Raw genomic sequence first — 17,231 nt, 5'->3', positions numbered from 1 at the left:
ACATTTTCGATTAGTCTACTATAGAAATAAAACAAAATGTTTTTTTTATTTATTTGTATAATTAAATATTCGACCTTAAATAATAAATTATAATTCTAATAATTGTCTAGGCGGTTAGTTCTTTTTCTTCTTCTGATCGGGCAGGAGGCCCATTTCTTCTTGGTATTTCCGTATCAACTGTTCTTGCACGTCCGGAAGGCAGGGAGAGTATCGACTGTACTCCATACTGAACTCGCCTTTACCCTGGGTCATTGACCTGTGGAAAAATATTTGTATGTTACTTAGGATTCCATTGTTTTTCTTTTCACTTTAAAAACAAGACCTATTTAAAATTCAATTTTATATATGATTCTGGATTTGCAAATTATTTAATTATATAAAAGAAGTTGCAGTGGTCTAAATTCGTCAGATTGATTAACACAGTTATTATCATAATAATACTATTGTTGTACATATGGAAGGAATATGTTCCAAACCCTCTCGTTAATGGAAGAGGAGGCCTTATCCCAGCAGTGGGAAATTTACAGGCTGTTACTTTACTTTTACATATGGAAGTCCAAGGCATACACTGTTTTTGTCACTAACAAATTGTCCAGAGTCCGTAGTAACCGCTTATTCATGGTAAAGAGAATTAACATTAGCTAGGATTTCATGTAGAGTGACATAATAATAACATAAGTATAATCATGTTGCTTAATATTTCACCATTATTTAAATACCACAACAACAGCCTGTAAATTCCCACTGTTGGGCTAAAGGCCTTCTCTCCCTTTGAGGAGAAGGTTTGGAACATATTCCATCACGCTGTTCCAATGCGGGTTGGTGGAATACACATGTGGCAGAATTTCTATGAAATTTGTCACATGCAGGTTTTCTAACGATGTTTTCCTTCACCGCTGAGCACGAGATGCATTATAAAGACATATTAAGCACATGAATCAGCGGCGCTTCCCTGGGTTTGAACCCGCAATCATCGGTTAAGATGCACGCGTTCTAACCACTTGGCCATCTCGACTCTTATCTTATTTAAATAAGTACATTTTAATTTCATTACTATTAAAACGATCCTTTAAAAAATTATTACATAACATTAAAAAAATAAAATGAGAAGAAATATTTATTTGCAAAGCCTAACTGACGGTACTAAACAAAAATAGACTTTTACCTTTTTACTTCTACCAAAACAATACCAATAAATAATTTGGATTAAGTTTTAGTAAATAATATTACAATAGAAGTAACAGTACTAGATACCGTTATAAGATGAGCATGTTCATATAACATAACTAGCTTTTGCCCGCGACTTCGTTCGCGTGGAAATCAGGTTCGTCCCGTCTAGTCTAGTAATCGCTTAAAATCGCTTCGTAAATAAGTCATTACTTTTCGTACAAAGTAAAGGATAAAAAATGGTTATTGTGGGTTATTCCTAAGAGATAAACACATACCATCACGGACTTTTTTGTAGACCTTTTTAAGTTGTACAATACTGTAGTACATTGTTTTGATCTATCTTGTAGGATTCAGTGAGCGTTTGCAATGTAAGCACAAAAAATGTGTTTTTTTACGACCTCACATTAGAAACATCAAAAATTGTAGCCTATGTGTTAATCTGATGTAGGTATAAGCTATATTGTGGTAAAGTTTCATTCAAATCCATTCAGTAGTTTTAACGTGAAAGAGTAACAAACATCCATACATCCATACATACAAACTTTCGCCTTTATAATAGTATATATATAGACCGCGTCGTGTAAAAAGAACGCTGGAAGAATGCGGAGGGGGTGTGCTTGCGCATGTGTACTATCGAGCAAGAAAGTACTAGGCATATTGTTTATTTTTAAAGTAGCCTCGCTCGCGGGTTTACAAATTAAATTTTGATAGGCACACCATAGGCAGGCTTTGTTCAGTTCTTTTATTTTTGCCGCTAGTTAGAAAGACAGTAAGAAATTCCGAATCTTTTGAACCTTTTAATATTTAGATTCGAACCATTTTGTGCCAATCTATAAAACGGACCACCATTTTATAGATTGTTATAAATTATTATCAACTGCATTAATATCATCCTCTCTCTTCGTAAAACAATTTACGTCATAAATATTATTTCTTTCTTTCCTATGTAAAAACATTTCGTAATAAAAACTTCTTTGCGTGATTGTATTTTGAGAACAAACGTAACGTGGACACAGCGTGGATAGCAAAGGGCGACTGACGAACCAATAGCGCACCGGCAATTTGCGACGCTTGACCCGCCGCACGTCATACCACCAAATAGACCGATAAATAGTCTAGTGCGCAGGTTGACTGCTAGCGTTCTTTTTACATGACGCGAGCTATTATAGGATGATCAAGTACTATACCGACCTGAGCTCGCCAGCATAGCCGAACATGTTGTTGAGCGGCACCTCCGCGCATATTGTGGTCCAACCTTCCGCACCCTCGGTGCCCGTGACGATGCCGCCGCGCTTGTTGAGCTGGCCGATGACGGTGCCGTGGAACTCGTCCGGCATCGTCACCTCCACGTACATTATCGGCTCCAATATCTGCCAGGCGCCGTCGTCGAACACTGACGATTGGTATACTTGTATTAATACTCTTGTTTGTTATGTGGAGGGGGGGGGCATTATTGACTCAGATAGATTTGATATTTGATTAATTTATTATGAAACAAACTTATTCGTAAATTTCAATTTTAAAAATAATCTTAATAAAGAGTAGGTTAGTAATTATTTTTTTTTTATAAAAATATGATATTTCTATTTATTTATTTTCTAGCATTTCGCTTATTTTATATTCAAAATCAAAATCAAAATAAACTTTATTCAAGTAGGCTTTTATAAGCACTTTTGAATCGTCATTTTACAATTAAGTGAAGCTACCACCGGTTCGGAAAGTAGATTCTACCGAGAAGAACCGGCAAGAAACTCAGTAGTTACTCTTTTTTAACATTTAAAAATACAAAGTCATGTTAGTTAAATACAATTATTTAAATTAATATATCCTGCGTGGAAGTCAGCAGGTATTAGCTCCACGCTTTTTTATCATCTACAAAATCTTGTATCGAATAGTATGCTTTTTCTACCAATGTATTTTTAACAAACGATTTGAATTTACTAAACGGCAAAGTTAAAAATTTCTGCGGAATTTTATTATAGAAACGGATACCTTGCCCCAAGAAGGATCCATTGACTTTGCGGAGTCGGAAACTTGGCGTTATAAGTTTATCCTTACTTCTAGTGCATATACAATGATTATCACTGATTTTATCAAAGGGATCAATGTTACTGTGAATATACATGATATTGTTGTAAATATATTGCGACGCAACAGTAAGTATTCGTACTCTGTTAAAAACATCCCGAAGAGAGTCTCTAGCTCCAAGATTATAAATAAACCGAATTGCTCTCTTTTGTAAAATAAAGACAGATTCAATATCTGCAGCGTTACCCCAGAGTAATATGCCATATGACATAATACTGTGAAAGTAACCAAAATAAACTAAACGAGCGGTATCAATATCAGTTAGTTGTCTAACTTTTCTAACCGCGTATGTTGCGGAGCTGAGTCTTCCTGTTAGGGATGATAAATGAGAAGTCCACTGAAGTCTGGAATCCAATTCTATTCCTAAAAACACCGTAGTATCAGCTACTTCAAGACGGTCACCATTTAAAGATATATTATAATTTTGCTTGCTAACATTAGGTAGGGTAAAAACTACACATTTTGTTTTTTGAGCATTCAAAACTAAATTATTTACCGTAAACCAATTGTGTATCTGTGATAATGCACCGTTCACATCGTCATAGTCATTTTTTTTCCTGTCAACCTTAAAAATCAGCGAAGTATCGTCAGCAAACAACACTATATCACAAATACCCTTAACATAGAAAGGAAGATCATTTATATATACTAGGAATAGAAAGGGACCCAAAATTGAACCTTGTGGAACTCCCATTTTTAACGTAGATCCAGAAGACTTTATTCCATTAATGAAAACTTGCTGGATTCTTTGACTTAAATATGAAGCGATGAGATCAAGAGCTTTACCTTTAACACCGTAATATTTGAGCTTATAAAGAAGCGTTTCGTGTTCTACACAGTCGAATGCTTTAGATAAATCACAGAATACTCCAATAGCGTTCTGTGATTTCTCCCAAGCATCGTAAATATGTTTGAGAAGCGCAATTCCCGCATCAGTTGTCGAGCGACCTCTTCTAAAACCGAATTGCTCACCATGAAAAATAGCATTTGTACCGAAATGGACGAGAAGTTGATTTAAAATAATTTTTTCGAAGATTTTACTTAAGGATGGGAGTATTGAAATAGGCCTGTAATTACCGGGATCGCTTCTGTTTCCAGTTTTAAAAAGTGGTAAAACTTTACTACATTTTAACAAGTTAGGAAATGAACCCGTGTCCAAACTCTTGTTAAAAATTACTGCTATATACGGAGCAATATCGTATATGATGTTATTAAAAAAATTTACCGAAATGCCCCATATATCGTTAGTTTTTTTAATATTTACAGTTTTAAATACTTTTATGACATCTATTGCAGAAACCGTTTCAAATGAAAAATCAATAACGCATTTAGAAACACTATTATTTAATAACCTAGCTGCATTTGATGTAGATGATTTTAAATGAAATGTTATTTTATTTTATTAAAGTTCTATCAATAATAAAATTATATCAAGTTTAAGTATATTTTAAAATACTTCCTAATAATAGAACTCATAATTATTCCAGTATATTTAACATAAATAAACACAAAAAAAAAATCATTAGTTTTCGTTCTCAAAAAAAAAAAAAATTTTTTTTCATTTAAAAATTCACTTATCTCATTACATCATCTACATATATATAATATTAGTTACTATATGGAGGCAAACACACCTTCTTTGACGGCTCCCTTCGCAGCTAAGAAGAAGGCCAATTCACTAGAATCCACGATGTGATGAGCGCCATCTTGTAACCGGAACTTGACGCCGGATATTTTGTGTCCAGACAGGTAACCTTTCTGGCACGTGTCTATGAAGCCTCGCTCGACGCCGGGTATGAACTGTTTGGGGACGTTTGTTCCTATCGTCTCATCGATAAATTCCAATACTGAAAATGGTAAAAGAATTATTACATATTTTGTTTCATCATTCAATAACTGAAAACTCGGATGGAGCAAGTTAGACGTCTAAAAAGATAGAACAGGTAGTCCTTGAAGGTCATCGTAAAGAAAACCTTCATTAAAAGTAAGTAGAAACATTCGTAAGACCCTACAAGAGACTGACACTATTTATTAGAATTTAATACTTAACAGCTCGAGGCGTGAACGTATTAGAATTTAAATAAAGAAAACGACAGTAAATTAATGAGCCATACAATATTACAAGAACAACATGAAAACTTTGTAAATTTCTCACTGCTGGCCTCCTCTCCGTTTTGAGGAGAAGGTCCGGAATATTTTCCATATCGAAAAGTGGTCACTTCACCGCCGAGTACGAGATGAATTATAAACACAAATTAAGCACATGAATTTTCAGTGGTACTTGTCTGAGTTTGAACCCGTAATCGGACACTGGGCCATCTTCGCTCTTATATATATTGAGGCATAACTACAGAAGACAAAAAATCTTAGTCCCTAAGGTAAGTCAAATTATTTTTTCCTTAAAGCACGAATGGGCCATGGGGACGCTTGAACATATTGGCCTAATGTGTCGGGAGGTCGCACCGGTGTTCTGGTGCGGCGGCAGCGGCTCGAGCACGCCCACGACGCGCGCGTACTGCCCCGCGCCGCCCGACTGCTTCTTGTGCAGGTAGTCGAACGAGCACGCAGACATCAGCGTCTCCCTGCGCATGCGCAGATACACGACGTTAGCACGGTTTAATGAAAACACGTTACATGTAGGAACAACAACAACAACAGCGTATAAATCCCCACTGTTATTATTGTAATTATGCAAAATTAATAAAATAAAAATATTAATAAAATATTTGTTATTATTATATTTAAGAATTTAATATTACTGTTATTATATAATAATTATTATATTATAAGGACAATTAGTGTGACTTTCCGAACGCCACGCGTCAAGCTGACAGATGTCTTTTAAAATTCTTTCTCTTTTTGGCGGGACTGGCGAGAGGTGGCGCGAAATACGGTCAGGCGTATCATTGTTTTACTGTTTTGTAATATTATTAGAAAACCAGAAATTGATTGAAGTATTTTGTTGTTAATTATTATTATTTTATATCCTTGCAATAAATTTGTTATAAAAGTAATTTTGTTTTGTTAATCATATATTATTTATTATATATTATTTAAAAAAAAAATTAAAAAGAAATATATATATCAGTGTGGGCCACGTCTCCCAAGCAGACAACAAAAATGATTTCCAGCGAAGATCTGCTGATGTTTAGTATAAAATATAAAACGCCAAAATCTAATTTAATATAAAATGTAAAAAAAGGCATGGGCATCTGCGAGCCTGTGGATGTTGTAAATTAAATATTAAAAAAAATCCCATTGTTGGGCTAAAGGTCTCCCCTCCCTTTGAGGAGAAGGTCTGGAACATATTCCACGACGCTGTTCCAATGCGGGTTGGTGAAATGCACATGTGGCAGAATTTCTATGAAATTTAACACATGCAGGTTACCTCACGATGTTTTCCTTCACCGCTGAGCCCGAGATGAATTATAAAGACAAATTAAGCACATGAATCAGCGGTGCTTGCCTGGGTTTGAACCCGCAATCATCAGTTAAGATGCACGCGTTCTAACTCGACCATCTCATCTCGACATCTCGACATGTAGGAACGTTTCAAGCTAATTTGACCTTGAAATGTTACGCACTTAGGCATAATTTCTTTCAAAGGTCATCTATATTAATATTATAATTGTGAAAGTAGCTCTGTCTGTCTGACGCTCTTTCACGACCGAACCGAATTTGATGAAATTTGGTATGAACTTATGAAGTAAACTTGAACTCCAAGAAAGACCTCCGTGGTCGAGTGGGGTGTAAACCGGTTTCATGGGTACTTCACAGGTCCCGGGTTCGATTCCCGGCCGAGTCGATGAAGATTACCAATAGTTTTCTATGTCGCTTGGGTCTGGGTATTTGTGGTACCGTCGTTACTTCTGATTTTCCATAATGCAAGTGCTTTAGCCACTTACATTGGGATCAGAGTAATGTATGTGATGTTGTCTCATATTTATTATTACTATTATTTATTAAGAAAGGACATAGGCTACTTTTTGCGTATCACATGACAACAACCTACAACGCGAACCACGGGCGACTACTAACATTAATATAAAATAAATGACATACAACAATTCGTAGTCACAGATCCAGTCGTTAAGATTAAAAACCATAAATCATTTTTAGTTTTTTTATACTACTACTACTATAGCCTGCGATCAAACAAACAATTATACATGCTACATACGTATAGTAAGACACAAATTAGATGTAGCATCGGAAAATGCAATGGAATGAAAATAAAACCGATTACTGCCGATTTACACAACCAATAGAAATAGCTCCCTATCGCGCCATTCGACGCTATTCGTCGCCATAGATTCTCCCGTCAGAGAAAGCAAGTGCATGTAAATCGACGCGTCAAATCGACGAATATATTAGGTCATATGATATTACAAGTCATTACGTTTGGGCAAAGATCATATTCGCGTGAGAAATAAATATTGATAATTTGGGATAGCGTACTCAATTCGGATGTGATCGGTTTTACGAATTTTGCCGATGCGACATCTAAGTTGTGTCGTACTATAGATGGTAGGATTTTCTGCAAACCAATTCGAGTAATTACGTTCGGGTAATTGACGACCTCCGTGGTCGAGTGGTGTGTACACCGGTTTTCATGGGTACGCCACTCTGAGGTCCCGGGTTCGAATCCCGGCCGAGTCGATGTAGATTACCATTAGTTTTCTATGTTGTCTTGGGTCTGGGTGTTTGTGGTACCGTCGTTACTTCTGATTTCCATAACACAAGTGCTTCAGCTACTTACATTGGGATCAGAGTAATGTATGTGATATTGTCTCATATTAATTAAGGCAGTTTTACCACAAGGTACATTAACTTACCTGAATGCGACCTTCGGTTTGCCCAAATCGACGGGACAATTGTATTCCCTCTCCATGCGCTGAGCGTATATCTCCAAGTGCAGTTCGCCCATACCGGACACGACCGTCTCTTTGTTGTCGCTGTCGTAACGGAAATGGAATGTCGGGTCTTCTTTCGTGAATCTGAATCGATAAAATAACATAACATATATATTTGTAACTATTACTGATTTTAGTTAGACAGACAAATAAATCGATAATAACAGTAATATTTTATACGGATGTGGGGATAATGCGTTTTTTCAGTAAGAAAAAAGGGATGCTCATCACTTAAGGAAAAACTGTAATGTGTAAAGATAGCATACAATTTAGGCCCGAAGCATAAGTCATAACAAAATTTCCGAAACTATCTGATTGATTTTAAATTTAGTATAGTTAGTCCTTTCGAAGCTTATATATAAATATTTATTAGAAGGGAGGGGTAGCTGTATGAAATTTACCTTCAACAACAAAACACAACAACATCCTATAATTTTCCCACTGCTGGGCTAAGGACTCCTCTCATTTTGAGGATAAGTTTTGGAACATATTCCATCACACTGTGCCATGTTGGTGGAATGTCCATGTGGCAGAAAACCACCGCGGGCACGAGATGAATTATAAATACAAATTAAGCATATGAATATTCAGCGGTGCTTGCCTGGGTTTGAACCCGCAATATTTGGTCAAGATGCACGCGTTCCACCTGTAACCACTGGGCCATCTTGGCTCTTTAACTTTACCTATATAAAATCAACATGCATAGCTTTGTATGTAATGTATGAATGATTGCATCAATGAACACATACAAAAAAAATTTATAATAATTTTTTTTTTCCATATAACTGTACCTCGCAACAGCCTTAGAGAAGTTATCTCTATCCTTATTGTTCTTGGGCTTGATGGACATCGACACAACGGGATCTGGGACATGTATCGACTCCATTGCTAATTGCAGTTTACCGTCGTTGACGAAAGTGTCTCCTGACGCGCAATCTACACCGAACAACGCGAATATATCACCGGAGAGAACTTCGTTTACTTCTTCCATATTGTTTGAGTGCATGCGCACCAAGCGCGATATTTTAACCTGAAAAAAAAGAAGAAAATTTAAATTAGGTCCATCTCACCCCAATTCACTCCTATATATTCATATTTATAAGCAGATTTTTTTTAATTCAAATATTTATAATGTATTGCGCGATATTACTAATAGGCTATTGGACTGGTTTTTAAAATCCATTTTATATTATTTAGTAGAGGTTAAGGAACCCAGTAAAAGTTGATTTTTTTCAAGAAAGTGACTTCATCATAAGCCCGGCCTAATCAGGAGCGTTTTGTGTCACGTGACAAATATTTGAAAAAATGCATTTTTAATTATTGATTTTTGAATAAATTAAGCATTTTTTCAAGTTTCATTAGTAAATAACCAATCATAATATAAACTGATTACAATAATTCACAATTTATTTTTCGCATTGTCAAATAGCCTATTGAATATTTTTTAAACGTTTTCATTAGCAAAAGCAGCAATTACTTAAAATTTATATACGCCCGATTAACGGATGAATATATACTTGTAGCTTTACAGACTTATTAACATCCCACACTTAAATATTCAAAATTATGCAAATGTCTACTGTCGCATGCCTCCACTCCAATGTCACATTGGGTGTCTCTACCAACAACTTAATATCTCAAAAGCCAAGTCCCTAATACAAAATCAACTGAAAAATAAATTCATAGTCCACAAAGTCACTGACATAGCTAATTGTAAATAAAAATTAGATCAAATCAAATGAAATAAATCTTTATTTAGACATACACGTTGTACAAATCATTAACAAAATTATATAAAATAACAAAAGACAAAAATAATGTGATGCCCAAATTGGTAAACCACTCAGCTTGTGTTGAAACCATTGTTAAATAAGCTTCAACGCTGGTATTCTGTGGTCGCCAGTAACTACTTACGTCACGTCGTAGGTAGCGATAAAAAAAAAGATAAATAAAATAAATAACTAATTATAAAAAGATATATATATGTTTTGTTCTATTTATATGGATGAAAGTGTACGCTCTAGTTGTAGTCTAATAAAAATAATAAATAATCTTACCTTTTTACCAGTTCGAGCATTGAAGATATTATCACCTCTCTTCAACATTCCTTGATAACATCTCAGATATGTAAGTTGACCAAACTTGTTAACTTCCAACTTAAACGCTAAACCTACAAACGGTTTCGAACCATCTCTAGCCGGATCTAAGACAATGGTTTGACCCTCTGCTCCCTTCTTCTCATCAATGAGGGCTGTGTTCTCAACTTCTCCAGGATGTGGCAGATAATCTAACACCGCATCCAGTAAAGGTTGCACCCCCTTGTTCTTCAATGCTGTGCCTACCAAAACTGGTGTAAACGTTCTCTTTAATGTAACACGTCGTATGGCCTGTTTCAATTGATCGATTGTTGGTGTTTTTTCCTCTAAGAATAATTCACCTGAAACCAATTGCAATTAAATTATTAACTACTATTTATCATATATGTATTTCATTAATATTAATTTTTAATGTTTAACTCCCACCAATGATATTCTAATAAACAGATATGTTATATCCTTACTAAACAACAGAAAAAAGTGTGCCGCGCCGGGGACCGTTTATTTTAGTTTATTTATACATTTCGTTAAAAGTAAAAAGGATAGCTTGATAAAAACAATAAGTAAAAGGGATAACTAGATGTGTTAATTACGCAAAACGTATTACTACGTAATTATGATGTTACTACGTATGTATGATATACTACGTAATATAACGTATAATACGTATTAAAACGTATTACAGCGTAAAACGACTAAAGGCAAACGTCCCAATTAAGACGTTTTCTAGTCTTCACTTTTTGCGCGTTAATAACATATCTGTTTACTAAAACATCATTGACTCCCACTCAAAGTAAATGGGAAATAATTTATGTTAATGATAAAGTTTTATAACTACATATATTTACTATTTGGGCAGGTACAGTTCCATAGTATATATATATATTTAGAAATTTCGAAATGTATGACAGGTTTAAGTACAAGTAACTCATATTGGTGCCATTGTGTTAATTTTTAATTGATTTAATGTCAAATAGTATACATAAGTTCAGTTAGAATAGGGAACATGCAAATATAATATTTATGAAAATGTTGCTATTAAAAAAACATAAGAGAATAGCCACTGCAAGGTTTACATTTCATATAATTTTCTTTTTTAACAATGATTACGAGTTGAAGTAACGTGAAACGACGTGACGTCACTCCTGTTATGGCTACTAATTTTAGGTTATAGTTGTAAAAAAAGAGAACATTGAAACGAAAATTAATTGCTTTTTTCGAATTAAAAAGGAAGTTAGGTTTGTCAAAGCAGACTCCAGATGACTTTTTTCAGCTTGAAACCACTTTTATCTCAGTTTTGTGTCAGAAGTGTCCTGTCATTTGTCATGTCACAAAACCATTTATTTGAAAACTTTGTTGAAGTATATGAACACATTGGCACAAAACATACGTCAATAACGCCTTTTTTCAAAGTATCAATAGTCCATTTTAAATTTTTCCAAGTATCCCAAAGGTCGAGAAAAAAAAATGCATAAGTATGAAAGACAGTGAGGACAAGTACGATCAGTGTGCCAGTGATAAACAGAAGGGACGTCGTACGAAATATATATCCGCGCGAAAATTTAAATTGACATTTTTAAACCGTATTTTTTGCTGTAAAATACAATGTTTTAGATTTTTAATATACTTGTGGTCTATCCAATATGGATTTATTTAAAATAAACACAAAAATAAAAATATCGCATATTCCCTATTGGAGTTTGTCAATAACACTTTTTTGTTTTTTTAAAAGGTTTAACTTTTTTCCGCTATCTAATATTAAATCTTCGTTATATCGCAAAACACATCAGTCAAGATTTTTTGGTGTCCATCAAAATAACCATGACTGACTTTCTATATACACTCATCCCAAAATTACTGGGGCAAACACAAAAAATGAGTTTACACCATTCATAAATAAGATACAGATCTTTTGTCACCTTTTACATATAAAACAAATGTGTATGACATGGCTTAATAATTCTCACCTAAGTTTTCATCAACATTTGACAAATGTTCGATAAGTTCATGCCTCTTTTCCTTCACTTCGGCTCTCCTGTCTTGAGGTATTTCATCTAACCTAATGTTTTCACCATAATCTCCTTCAAAGTACATAGCCTTCTCTTCGATAAGATCTAATATTCCTTGGCATTCTTTCTCTAAACCTATTGGTAACTGTATGAATGCAGCATTATGATGCATTTTGGAACGCATCTGTTTCAAAACCCTGTAATAAAAATAAAATATACCAAATGGTAAAAAATATTTTATAAGTAGTTGATGCAATATCTTAATAAAATTGCATCAAATATCTAAAATAATATAAATAAGTTAAGTTTTAACAATAGTTAGATCTAATACAACAGTTACTGTTACTATTAAAATATTTTCCTTTTATATATCTTAATAACATCCAACAGAAGAAGGAAATTTTGGAAAGAACTATTGATCATAACTAATCAATAAAAAATACAACTGATATCAGAATCCTTTCGCTATTTCAAATAACTAAACAGTCTACACCACAGTTATCTGTAGTTTGTACAACAATACAAAGTATTGCTACTCCTATTATGTTATTATGACGTGTGTATCATACACAGATTATATCAATGTAACAGCCATCATGCTAACACATTGTATTATAATGAATACATAATACTTTACTCATAATTACCTTTCAGGATTTGCACCTAACCTATCCAATTTGTTTATAAAAGCTAAACATGGGACATTGTAACGTTTCATTTGCCTGTTCACCGTTAATGTTTGACTCTGGACACCACCAACAGCACAAAGTACTAAGACAGCTCCATCTAACACCCTCAATGCTCTCTCTACTTCTACCGTAAAGTCAACATGGCCAGGCGTGTCAATAATATTGATGTTATGATCCTTCCAAATTGTATATGTAGCGGCAGATTGTATCGTAATTCCTCGCTGTCTTTCTAGCTCCATGGAATCCATAACAGCACCAACATTATCTTTGCCTTTAACCTGGAAACAATATCAATTAATTAATATTTTAAAATAAATTAATTTTTCATCACTTTTTTTATATGGCATACTTACTATTTAAAAACAAATAAAAATTATAATAAATATTGCGTAACATTTATTTACAACAGAAAAATGTGTGTACGATTATTAAATACATAAAAAAAAATTGTTAAAATTTGTCCATATATTTAACTTATATTAAGGAAAATTACTTTTTAATTTTTTAAACAAACACTATAGTGAATTTTGATTATTCAATCAGTGCACTTGAATCCAATGTAGTACCTTATGAGTAATTTAATTGTTTTAACTTACAAGTTATAGGATAAAAATTAATTAAAACCTCATTTCTCCTTCAAAATACAATTCATCGTCTACATGATACTTTTTAATTAACTTTTATTTAAACGTTAAATTTAATTCAAACATAATACTAACCTCATGCATTTGATCTATCCTGCCTGTGTAGAATAATACTCTTTCCGTGAGTGTGGTCTTGCCCGAGTCAATGTGAGCAGATATACCGATGTTTCTAATTTTTTCCAATTGCTTGTGTTCGGCATATTTAACGTAGGAAGAAAAATTCTAGAAAAAAGTTATACTTAAATAAGATATCACTTGTGCCTGTTTTTTGTATTTATGTACGTGATATGATTTAAGCTATAATATATTTTTATATCTCTACTATTATTCACTTATCATGAATATAAAAGAAATATTCCTCCGGCGATTCAATTACGTAAATTATGAAATATCTGTAAAAACTATTCTACGAAGATTTGTATTTTATCTACCTGAATTTGAAGTGTAGCAGACTTTTTAGCAATACTAGATAATGAACCTATTCGGAATAAATTTAGTAACGTCATGATATAATAATTTTAATTTAATTAAAACATAAAAACTAAATTTCCTAAACTTATAGGTTACTGAAATGTCATTGTCAATCTCACTCCCTTAGTTCCTTGTCTCATTTTTTTGTAGTCTATAGACACTACTAATGTAGATTAGTAATAACATGAAAAGTTTTAAGTGTAATATGTACAAAGTGTAATGATATACAAAAAGGCTTTAATATGATAAATTAACATCAAATTGTGTTGTCATAAAAATAAGTAAATACATGAATAAAAGACCACTCTTCGATTATTTTTTTGTTTTTAAGTAATATAACCTAATGGCTAATGTAAGCTAACTTTCTGTAACATATAAAAAATATAAAATCTGCTTATTTTTAGGTTTTTCTCGATTATCATCTACTTTTATAATTGCTAATAGCTATAGACAACATAATATAGATCCACTATGAAGTCAGATTTAATTACGTTATGTTGGTAAAAGGTGAAATAGAAGTATCGACAACTTCACGGCTAAAATTTGTCAGTTTAGTTTCAGTTTAAAAAGAATATGGCCGTGTTAGGGCCAAATGTGAGTGTAAATATGAATGGTCATAGTAATATTCATAGTCAGTTAACAAAATCTTTAGAGAGAATTTTAGAAGATGCGTATTTGAGTGGTGAATTAAAATTAAGCGGACGTAAGTTAAGAGATTTCCCGAAACCAGTGAAATATGACTTGAGTGATACAGTTGTTGCTGGTAAGTTGGAATTTATAAATAAATCATGCTGCATTTGCATGCGATATGTGTTCAATATTTTGTTTTATATGTATTTTATGTCATCCCGTAACTGTGTCAGACTGTTCGAAGTGTTATTTTTGTTTATTTACCGGCACTGCGTCTCGCTCGCCGGCGTGGTCGTAAGATCGATCGGAGTAGATAAGTACAAAAAACTTTTTCGTTCTTGAATTATTATCTCACTTTTGACGGTACTTATTCATTTCGATTCTACAATAAAAAATAAATCGTAATTAAATTTATACTATTTATTTACTGAATCACATTTTTCACAACAAAACAACTGAAATTAAAGCTTTATAAAATAATACAACGCTTTTTGTGCAATGAAGATACATAAATAATTATTAATATTTAAATAAGACACACTGTTGTTTATTCATCGTTAATTATTTTATCTTCATAATGAAACAACTCTTTATTACTTAATTCTGACCCTTAACCCTTATCCCCTATCCCATGTATGAAAAGCACGAAAAGTTTCCCCTCATATAATTTAAAGCCTGCCCTAAAAGAGCCTTTTATAACACACCTTTAGGTAGGGAAAACGTAGACACTACAAGTGTTATGCATTTTTGAGTTTTTATCTTATTGGAATTAAGTTAGGGAAACTTGTTATTAAGACTTGAATATATACACAAACATTTCGTAAATACCTTAAATTATTTCCAAATTAAAATTAGGTATGTTATTTGAATCTTTATATTGTATTAATCACTTTATATTGAAAGTTGAAGTTTTTTGTGTCAGTCAACATAAAAGATAGCACTTTCTTGGTAATGCCAATTGATAAAAATGCTGATAAAGAGACAACATTACATCAAAAATATGAAGTTTGTTGAGTACTATTTCTTTGTTTATATTTTAGTTATATAAAAAAATATATCAAAACACTTTATTTTGAGTTATATTTGATATTTGTCATTTATACATAATGAATAGTAAAAATAATAATCTTAATAAATAAATATTGTCTGTTGAATGACATGAAATTTCTTGTTTCTATATACCTAATAATCTTTTATAAATATCAAATAAGTAGGTTGAGATCTGTATTAAATAAATAGGGCCGTAGGAGTAGGTGTGTTTATTGAAAAATATTGCATTAACTGATAACCTAATTAATTTGGGAGTGCCATGAAGCTAATGGTTGGGAGCCATTTATGAATGTGGACTTTATATATTGTGTTGTGTTTCGTGAAATATGACATTATATTATTTATGGTAATGTGATGATATTGAAGTAGATAGTTTTAAATTATACTTATAACATACTAGCAACCTGCCCTGGCTATGCATGGTTGTAGTTTATTAATAAAGAAAGTCATATATATAATTCTGTAGCTTCCTATAAAGATTTTTTTTTAATTGGATCATTAGTTCCAGTGATTACCCTTTACATACACACCAACCAATTTTACCTTATTGGTGTAAATCATATATCAATAATATTTTACTATACTTACTTTTTATACAAGTAGTAGAGGAACAATTAGGTATCATTTCTTTTCTACTGAGAGTCTGCAATTTTTTGAATCTCTTCTTCACTGGAGCAAAAAATCTTAAGACAATCACCTCTGTCTTAATTACTCTGCAGATAGTCAGTTCATTTTGTCATATTCCTCAGTTGCAACTTTTGTTTAGTTGTGATATGCCTTTCTTTCTTCTGACCGTCATGATAAGATGCAGCTATGTCTTGCACATGCCCAAGTTATTTAATATTACGTCTGATAATTTGCATCCCCCGGATCATGAAGACGCGCCGTAGTATATTTACATTTCGGATTTTGTGCCTCCAATACCTGTCTTACACAATTTTTCGGTTCAGTGTTATGTCTATCTTAAACTATTGTTCCAAATTTGAGCACAATAAACTTGCGTTCCTCGTCTATATTCGGCATATTTTACTATTATGGCGCAGCTATAAAGGCGAGATTCTATAAATGTTTTCATTTTACAGCAGCTGTCGTGAAATGTTTCTTGGCAACGCTTTTGTGATTCTCCGTAAAGAATTTTTGAATTTAGAATTTGAACTTTGTACCTCTAATTGTGAAATATATATTTTTTTAATTTGAAATTAATAACTGCGTCCTCGAGTAAAGAAAAAAAAAGAGAAATACTAAAACGATTAATGAACTTTACGGTAACGTATTCGCAACTACTTCACAACTAACCAATTTAAATTTTGTGTTCGAAACTGTTTTTTTTTTTTTAAGTTTAGCTCAGTTGTACGTTTATCGGCTTTTATTTACTATTTTTATTAAATTAATTTTTCAAATCAAATTTTCAATCAAAATTATCAAATTATTTTGGAGTTGCTTTAGAGTCTAGATTATTCCGAAATTTTTA

At 32.9% G+C, this 17,231-nt stretch overlaps 2 protein-coding genes across 3 annotated transcripts in view; one reads left to right on the top strand and one right to left on the bottom strand.

Annotated features, from left to right (window-relative positions):
• Nucleotides 1–52: 52 nt before the first annotated feature.
• On the bottom strand, nucleotides 53–14,207 carry LOC124531116 (elongation factor G, mitochondrial). Its single transcript, XM_047105578.1, has 11 exons — nucleotides 14,041–14,207; nucleotides 13,685–13,831; nucleotides 12,924–13,243; nucleotides 12,235–12,473; nucleotides 10,229–10,608; nucleotides 8,963–9,201; nucleotides 8,094–8,255; nucleotides 5,722–5,840; nucleotides 4,893–5,105; nucleotides 2,362–2,563; nucleotides 53–256 (listed from the first exon to the last, which is right to left on the bottom strand). The coding sequence occupies exons 1-11, from the start codon at nucleotides 14,113–14,115 to the stop codon at nucleotides 115–117; spliced, it is 2,238 nt and encodes a 745-aa protein (XP_046961534.1). The 5' UTR covers nucleotides 14,116–14,207; the 3' UTR covers nucleotides 53–114.
• A 420-nt stretch (nucleotides 14,208–14,627) lies between these two features.
• The window catches only part of LOC124530777 (leucine-rich repeat and calponin homology domain-containing protein), a 66,209-nt gene continuing 63,605 nt past the window's right edge, over nucleotides 14,628–17,231 (top strand). For both annotated transcript variants that reach the window (XM_047105051.1, XM_047105050.1), the window contains exon 1: nucleotides 14,628–14,843. In XM_047105051.1, coding sequence (XP_046961007.1) covers nucleotides 14,654–14,843 — 190 coding nt within the window. In that variant the 5' untranslated portion in view covers nucleotides 14,628–14,653. The remainder of the gene's footprint in view (nucleotides 14,844–17,231) is intronic.

The sequence above is a fragment of the Vanessa cardui genome, chromosome 7, assembly GCF_905220365.1.
Source record: "Vanessa cardui chromosome 7, ilVanCard2.1, whole genome shotgun sequence".
In the NCBI taxonomy this organism is placed as follows: domain Eukaryota; kingdom Metazoa; phylum Arthropoda; class Insecta; order Lepidoptera; family Nymphalidae; genus Vanessa; species Vanessa cardui.
This window is presented reverse-complemented; position numbering and strand designations above follow the sequence as displayed.